The sequence below is a fragment of the Oncorhynchus clarkii genome, chromosome 9 (genome assembly GCF_045791955.1).
Source record: "Oncorhynchus clarkii lewisi isolate Uvic-CL-2024 chromosome 9, UVic_Ocla_1.0, whole genome shotgun sequence".
Lineage (NCBI taxonomy): Eukaryota > Metazoa > Chordata > Actinopteri > Salmoniformes > Salmonidae > Oncorhynchus > Oncorhynchus clarkii.
The window spans coordinates 42,437,555-42,446,166 of record NC_092155.1 but is presented as its reverse complement, the minus strand read 5'-3'; the positions used below and the strand labels follow the sequence as shown (position 1 = coordinate 42,446,166).

Below are 8,612 nucleotides of genomic sequence, written 5' to 3'. Positions count from 1 at the left end.
CGCACAAGGAGGGACCTGACTACCAGTGGGGGGCTTACGAGGGCAGAGTGCCCTATCCAAGACCTGGGGTGGTGAGTAGTACCCTCAGAATAACCTACTGCAGGCTACTGTGCCGTATCGACACAACAGCAATATATTTCAGCCTCCTTGTCAGCTTGCTTGTGTGAGAGAGAGAGCAGGTGTTCAAACCGGAGAGAGAGAGAGAGAGAGCGAGCGAGAAAGAGAGAGGAAGAGAGAGAGAAATGAGAAAAAAAAGAGCGGGATAAACTCCAACAGAGGGATAAAGAGCTAGTCCAGCTGAGACCTTGTGGTTTCTGTTGGTCCTCCTGGTTTTCCTCTCCCCTCAGCAGCTCTGTCTCATGTTCTCCTCTCATCCGCATCGCTGTAATTTAGCCTCATTTAGGGCCCTAGTGTCAGAGCAGTCTGTGGTTTTACTCCACACACACAGGCCTGATTAAGAAGAATGTCCTGGCCCAGAACAACCCAGAGAGAGAGGGAGGGAAGGAGGGAGGGATGGCGAGAAACCTCACTATAAACCCCTGCCATCAAGTCACTCAGGGTTCTACCCTCACCCTTCTCTCTTCCAACCACTTGGAATGAAAACTCACTGGAAAGGTTAAGAGAAGAAGACACAATGGAAGCAATCTCACCTGGATTCCTGTCCAGGGATTCTGTCCAGCCTTTAGCTCCATTCACCAACAGAGCCTGGTTTTAGCTTGTTGTAGTTCATTCTGATATCCCACAGCCTGGGCTCAGCCCTCCCCAGGTCTATCCTCCCTCACATTGTTACTGTAAGGCTAAATGGTCTTATACCGACACTTTCCTTATGCTGGTAGGGTGCCAGCTATCTCTGTTTTGCACTGTGGAGACATGTGGCTGTCATCTCTCGACCGCTAACAGAGAACACTGTACTGTTTCTGAAGGCTATTGTGTAATTGTGCACTTTGCTGTGATTTAGCGCTTAGTGGCTGTGCACACTTAGTAGATAGGGTAGATGAAATGTAGATAGAAATGCACCCGTTTTCACTTACTGTAGCTCTTTCCAGTGATTGCAAGCGGTTAGAGTGCTTAGTTACTGCTTGGTCAGACATCAGAGTTGGGATCAGTTCCTCATGAATTCCAGTCAATTCAGGAATTTAAAATAGGCTTCTGTGGTGAAATTCCATGTCAATTCCAACCTACACGAACTGAAATAATACGTTTCAACGCTGTCAAAAAGGCCTAATGGTTAGTCAATGTTATGACAGGATTTGACGAAATCTTCTCAAGCACAGTGTTGAATAGGACTCCCAGCTAAAACATTGTCAGGGAGTCACAGAAAAACACATTCCTAACTTACAATATGACATATCAGGTGACCTCTAAAAACGCCGCTGCGTAAAGCCTTCATGTCACATTCCCCGAAAACCCTTTTACGTTTCATGATTACCTAAGAGCTCCTCTCTCTCTCTCTCTCCTCCTGTCTCCAGTGCCCCAGTAAAATAACCAACCAGCCTGGCAGACAGTTTGGCAGTACCAAGGACTTCCCAGACACAGTGCTTCAGTTTGCCCGGGGGCACCCCTTGATGTGGCGCCCGGTGTACCCAGCCATGAGGCAGCCTGTGCTGATCAAGGCCAACGTGCCCTACCGCCTCAAGCAAATCGTGGTGGACCGCGTGGAGGCTGAGGACGGACAGTATGACGTCATGTTCATAGGCACAGGTCGGTCACAAATATATCCCACTTAGCCGTTTTCTGTCGTTAGACATAGCGGTGACTGGTGAGGAAACCAGGTTGTCTTGTGATTGCTCAGTTGACCGTTTTTCTTTTTTACCCTCGACCCCAGACACAGGCACGGTGCTGAAGGTCATCGCCCTGCGCAGCGGCAACTCTCTGGACACAGAGGAGGTCACTCTGGAGGAGCTGCAGGTCTTTAAGGTAACTAGATAACGCCGTACTTCTCCTCTTCCTCCTCCTCCACTGTCTATTTCAAAGCCAAACCCTTTCAAAAAGGCTGAATACGAATTAAATGTAATATTCTCATTTCTATCAAGGTGCCAACTCCCATTACCTCTTTGGACATCTCAGTTAAAAGGGTGAGGAAATCTTCATTCTTTGTCCCAGTTCACATTTAGTTTGAGAAGGCCTGCACGCACTGATGCTTTATGATAAATCCTATAGCCTAGACTTTCCATTCTCATTCTCTGCTTGTACTCTGATCCCTTTCCCCACATAGCAAGCACTGTTCGTGGGTTCTCCATTGGGTGTGGCTCAGCTGAGGCTCCACAGGTGTGAGACGTATGGGAAGGCCTGTGCTGAGTGCTGCCTGGCCAGAGACCCCTATTGCGCCTGGGACGGCACCTCCTGCACCCGCTACACCTCGCTCAGCAAACGCCGCTATCGCCGCCAGGACATCAGGCACGGCAACCCGGCCCTGCAGTGTATGGACCAGAACCTCAGTGGTGAGAGGGGGGGGAAGGAGGGTGGAAAGGAGGGTGGAACGAGGGAGTGAGGGGGTGGGGGGAGAAAGAGGGAGCAGTGACTTAAAGAGAAAGGGGGTGGTGGAGAGAAAAAGGAAGAGAGAGAGGGAAATAAAGAGAAAAGATTTGTAAAAAGGAAGGAATGTGGAAATGGAAAAAGAGTGAAGATGATAGAGTATGTGAAAATTAGATACAGTTCTGAGACAACAAGCCAAGTGCCCCTGTGGAAAAGTAGGGCACGCTAATATCCTGTTGAGAAATGGTTATTACAATGGTGTGTATACTGAGGGGTGGGGGGGTCTGGCTGTCATGGTGGCCAAGCGGAAATGAACCCAGAGTATTTGTTCCTGGAGGTCACAGAGGTCAAACTCGTCCATTGAGAAGCAGTTGACTCTGAGAGGTGAGGGAGGACAAACACTGCGTCTTTATCCCAAATGACACCCTGTTCCCTACATAGTGCACTACTTTTGACCAGGTCTCTGTAAACAGCTTATAGGTTGAACGACCCAAGGCCAGTGTAAATCATGTGTAGTGTATATTGTATAGCCCAATGTCAGGTCTAGAGGAAAGTTGTTATCAGCTGGAATACAAGCTGTGTTTGACTGAGGCGTGATGTCCATGTCTATCCCTCTGTAGGGACCCAGAGGGATAACAACATGAAACATGCTTTATGCTAAACAACTCTCATTTGTATATACTGTACACAGACATTTAACACAACCTGGAAACACAGACGATCTCAAATATGCACACGGTGTGCTGTATTTTGCTTCCTTGTCCCTTTTGAGTATGAAACACACTTGAAATGCACACACATACTGGTAATGCTGTATAGGAAATTACATGACACACACACACACACATCTTGGGCTGAAGGAGAGGGTCGTCAGGACCTTTGAATTGACCAAGTAATGTTTTGTTTACTCACCTGCGCTGAGACGACAGATCCTCGTCGGTCTGTCATCGTGTGAGAGAGGGGAGCGTCGCTCGAAAAGACAGAAATCTGTAGCAGTCAGAAGAGCGGAGGATGTGTTTGCTCACCTGAAGACGTGCATGAGGGGTGATGAAAGTTCTCTCCCAGATCAAGGAGTGGTTTCGTTTTGGATTGAGTTACGCTGAGATGGAATAAAGACGCTAAGAAGGGAGATTTAGTGTCTGCCATAGCTGAAGACGGCACCACCAAAGCCACAGGGCCTACTTGAGACCCCAACATGCTCTGCAGACCGCAGTTTTAAGTGTATGTGGTTTAATGCCTATTGTACCTATTGTGTGTTGCAGTGGAGGGATTGGATGTGACAGAGGAAAGGGTTGTGTACGGAGCAGAGAACAACAGCACCTTCCTGGAGTGTATCCCCCGCTCCCCCCAGGCCACCGTCACATGGCTGCTCCAACGGGACGACCGCAAGGAGGAGGTGAGAGAGAGCGACGGGTGGAGGGGGAGAGAGAGAGTGTGTGAGAGACAGAGGTGGAGGGATCGCGAGAGCGTTAGAGAGTGAGGCAGAGAGAGAGAGAGAGAGAGAGAGAGAGAAAGTCTGACGGAGGACAGAGCGAGAGATGGAGCAATACGGGTATGAGAGAGAAAGAGAACTAGGGAAGAAACTGAAACGAGAGGGCCGAGTCAGTACTTCAGGGGACGATTTAAGGGGGTGTTTGAGAGAGACTGAGAAATGGGAAGTTTTAGTAGGAGCGGGAGTGAAGTCAGGTCCACTCCTGCTCAGTGACCTGTGACATGTACAGTAAAGCTCCAGTTTCTCCCATGCCAGGGTATCTGCGGCTTCCCGAGGCTTAAACGAGTGTTTCAGTCAAGCATGTAAGTACAGTATTAAGGCATTAGAGCAGCTCTCTATTTCCCACCAAATAATTGTTGGCTCTCAGCTGTTCATTTGGAGAGAACAGGCTGCCCTGTTTGCTTTGGCACGCAACACATGCCCCGGCAGAGAGATCGGACGAAAAAACAAGAGTTGATGAATTTCATGGCAAAATTCTTCTTAGCCACCCAAGCTGAGAAAATAACACAAAAAAAAGCGCAGCTTGGACTTTGCCCCCTCCCCATCTCATCCCCCTCCTCCCCATCTCATCCCCCTCCTCCCCATCTCATCCTCCTCCTCCCCTCCTCCATCTCTGTGCCATACCTCATCATCCCTCCATCTCACTTAACCCCTCTTTCTTCTTTCTGTTCTTCTTATCCCAATATGTTCCCCTCTTTTCTCCCTCCCTCCCTCCCTCCCTCCCTCCCTCCCTCCCTCCCTCCCTCCCTCCCTCCCTCCCTCCCTCCCTCCCTCCCTCCCTCCCTCCCTCCCCTGGTTCCCTCGTTCCCTCCCTCCCTCCCCTCATTCCCTCGTTTCCTCCCTCCCTCCCCTCGTTCCCTCCCTCCCTCTCAGGTGAAGCTGGATGAGCGGGTGATGCGTACGGAGCAGGGCCTGCTGTTCCGCCGTGTGCTCCGTCAGGACGAGGGCGTGTACGTGTGTCGCTCTCGTGAGCACGGCTTCACCCAGACCCTCACCCGCCTCTCCCTGGAGGTCCTGCAGGGGGACACACTGAGCGAGCTGCTGGCCCGTGACGATGCCCCCCTCGACGGTCCCCAGGGGGCGAAGGGCTACCGGGCCTGGCCTCCCTGCCACGCTCACAGGAGCACCGGCCCCCTTAGCCAACAGCGCTCCTGGTTCAAGGACATCATGCAGCTGATTGGCCCGTCCAACCTGCCGCACGTGGAGGAGTACTGCGAGAGGTTGTGGTGCAACGACAAGCTGCGGCGCAAACACAAGAGCATGCTGGACAAGTACCGGCAGGCGCAGGACAGCGCACGCAAGGCCCGCAACAAGGGCTCCGGGGAACGCAACCGGACGCCGCGGGACGTCAGCAGCCGACAGCCGTAGAGGGGAGGGAGGAACGGAGAGGGGGAGGAAATAGAGGACTGGGAGAAGGACCACATGACACGATTAATGAGAGACTGAGAGAGAAAAGGAAGAGGTGGTAGTTCCATGTCTTGCAGGAAGAGAGACACTGCCAACAGACTGTGGTGTTAAGGGTTGAGACTGATGTGGACGGGGGGGGGGGGGACACGACGACTCATCAACTCTCCTTGACTTCATGAAGAAACCCTCAACTGTTTTCACCAAGGGACCCCTCCTCTCCATTGCAACATCAGTGACGCTGTATATGACTATGGACTGACTGTACTGTGCTGTAAATACTGTGTGGGGTTGGACTGCTACAACTGATGACCTTTGACCCCTTATGGCGCCCATCTCTCTTTGGTCCGTGAGCCCATTCCACACGATGTACCCCTTATGGCGCCCATCTCTCTTTGGTCCGTGAGCCCATTCCACACGTTGTACCCCTTATGGCGCCCATCTCCAGTCTGTTTGCCTCACCCTGCACCTCATCATACTTCTTCTGGAAGAAATGGGGCTTAATATCATTTTTTTTAAAGGGTTGTGTGGCTCACTTCCTGCACAGTATTGCCTTCAAAGAGGTCCTAGAACACCGAAGCGCCGTTGTTTTTAGCAGTGTAATCCCATCACCCTGAAAGTCATTCACAACCGTACAGTACGTTCGCAAGCATGCAGTGTTGAGTGGACATCTAAGTGCACTCACACATCATCCATCACACACTCAGCCATAACAACGCACCAGAGCATTGCTTTAACTGAACGTTTTCATGAGACGATTGTTGACGGTTCAACAGAGAAAAGGCCTGTTTGTTTTATCAGCTAGACTCCAGTTCCCACCATTCCTAGTTGTGTCGTTCCTGACAATGGAAGGAGAAGAACGGGTCGTTGGAGCTGGCGGAATGTTCTGCTGGTGCTTTGTAAACACTGCTTCATTATTTAAATACAGGGTTAGCTATGATATTTCTCTCTGTGTTGTTAAAATGCAATGTTTTCACTGACAGACTTCGCTGAAAAGCTCTCCTTTCAAGGGCCCTGGTTGTAGGGAAAGGGGGGGGGGGTCAGAGGAGTGAAGGGACAGGGAGGATGGGACGGGGTGAGGGTATGAAATTGGGCTGGGTTCTAAATAAGGAATAGGGGGTAGTGGGGTCGTAGAAGTTGTGGGTGGGTTTTTTTTTATTTTACAATGGGTGGTGGAGGGATATTAAATGAGTTGGGTTAATGTGGGTGGGTGGGGGTCAGGGGACAGCTATGCGATCCTCCTTGGTTGGCTTGCGAAGGCTAGCCAGGAGAAGTGTGGTGTTTAACAACTCCCACTTGCTCCTATGCCTTGGTTGCTTTCACTGGCATACAAACTTGCCTGTAGAGGAGGAAGAGGAAGAGGTGGTGGTGGTGGTGGGGGGTGGGGGGGAGGAAGAGAAAGAAAAGAAGAGAAGGAAAGGGTGGTGGAGGAATACGGGCACTGACAGAAAAAAAGGAGAGCTTAAAGTGCCAGTGTACACAACACACAGTTCTGTAAAAATCCCGAATCCGTTCGTGTGAAGTAACTATTTGGAAATGTGGCACGTTGTGTCCTGCCCATGAGAGTGACTTCAGAATATGTAACGCAAGCGTGGCTCAATCTTCCGGTTTATTTTCCTAGTTTGAGAAAAGTGAGCCCTGTTGCTTTCTCTCCAAATATTGTTTCTGATCGTATCTTCGTAAAACCAACCAAAATGTGACGGAGGAGAGAGCGTTGTTAAATAGCCCAAGTCCCCTAGGCCTTTTTTGTTGTTGTCAATTCTTTCTAAATCCTAACGTCTTAGTTCATGATTGGCGTGTCAATGAGTTAACATGAGATAAAGCATTATATCTCGAGCAGTCGTCCCTTCTAATCATGTTTCTACTGTTGATGACTTGAGTAGATTAGGGCTGCTATACAGAGGCCCACCAGGTCTTATTCTGATATAGCCTTGGATAAAAGAGAAAATGCTTTGCTCCACACAACACAATAGCTTATGGTTCACAGCTATGGGGGAAAAAAACAGTATTCAAGGGGTATCAACACAAATTGTACAGTGAATATGAATAAAACAATGAAAAAGCTGTTGCTGCCAAAATGTCATTTGTTTTTGCCTGTTTTTAGATTTTTGTGGCGCTCCATCCTGCAGCTACTATCAGAAATAGTTTGAGGGGAAAAAAATGTGTTTCTGGCATACTTTGTGTTCAAAGTGTCAATGTTGAACTGTAACAAAGTGAGAATTCCAGTCGTTGATGTGTGGTTTGTAACTCATTGGAGGGGACTCTTTTATAGGGCCTAATGTAAATGTTTGCTGTATTTATGTCTTATTTAATGAGCTCTCCTGCATGCGGTGTAAGTGTATGCTATTTAACATATTAATACAGTTGTTTGTTTCTAACGTAAACCTCTGACTCCGCATTCTCTTTCTGATTCCCAGACGTCTTTCTGTGGTCAAAAACTCTTAGGGTGGCGAGCTTTGGTGCGGTAACGTTAAGAGCCGTGGGTTTGTGGAGCTGGGTGTGGTTTAAGGGAGTGGGTTTCGAGCAGTTGTGGGAGAGGTGGGGGTTGAGGTGTGGGGTGTTGTTGATCTGAGCCAGGGATCCTGTATCACTCAGACAGACCCGACTCTGTGTGTGTGTGTGTGTGTGTGTGTGTGTGTGTGTGTGTGTGTGTGTGTGTGTGTGTGTGTGTGTGTGTGTGTGTGTGTGTGGGTGGGGGGGGGGGACGATTGCACATGCGCTCGTGTGTGTACACGCGGGTGTGCGCATGCATTCTTGCTTGCGTGCATCCATCCATGTGTTTGCAGTACTTATTTGTGTCTCGGGATCAGCGGCTGCTTTGTGTTTGAGTTTGTCTGTTTGTCGTCTGGCAGCGCAGTGTTCAATGTTTTGTCTGTTGTTGGCTCTGTTTGGAGCAGGCTAATGAAGCATGTCGAATCAATTTAAATGCGATCATTGAGCAGCGTCTCAATGAGTCTGAAAGAGACTGAATTGAGTCTGGGGTAAAAAAAAACTAAAAAAACAATTGGTTTAGGGAGAAGAAAAGAACCATTTTACTCCGTAAAGACCCATTTTATTCTGTGAATAAACACGGCTGCCAAAGCAGAGCTTGTCCATTGGTAATGAAGACATAAATAAGTTACAACGAAAGTGCCTAGAAATGAGCCTCTAGTTATCAACCATCTGTTTTAACAATGCTAAGCATAGAGACTATTTGAGTGTAAATCAACAACAACCTGCAAAGGTTTGGTGCATTTTTTGT

The 8,612-nt window shown here is 49.1% G+C and overlaps 1 protein-coding gene across 1 annotated transcript in view; it reads left to right on the top strand.

The window, feature by feature from the left end:
- LOC139416340 (semaphorin-3G-like) overlaps positions 1 to 7,755 on the top strand; it is a 67,848-nt gene extending 60,093 nt beyond the window's left edge. The window contains exons 10-16 of the mRNA XM_071164859.1: positions 1 to 71; positions 1,470 to 1,701; positions 1,826 to 1,917; positions 2,034 to 2,075; positions 2,216 to 2,441; positions 3,738 to 3,871; positions 4,841 to 7,755. The exon at positions 1 to 71 is cut by the window's left edge and continues 74 nt beyond it. Of these exons, the coding sequence (XP_071020960.1) occupies positions 1 to 71; positions 1,470 to 1,701; positions 1,826 to 1,917; positions 2,034 to 2,075; positions 2,216 to 2,441; positions 3,738 to 3,871; positions 4,841 to 5,335 (1,292 nt within the window). The 3' untranslated portion in view covers positions 5,336 to 7,755. The remainder of the gene's footprint in view (positions 72 to 1,469; positions 1,702 to 1,825; positions 1,918 to 2,033; positions 2,076 to 2,215; positions 2,442 to 3,737; positions 3,872 to 4,840) is intronic.
- Positions 7,756 to 8,612: the final 857 nt, after the last annotated feature.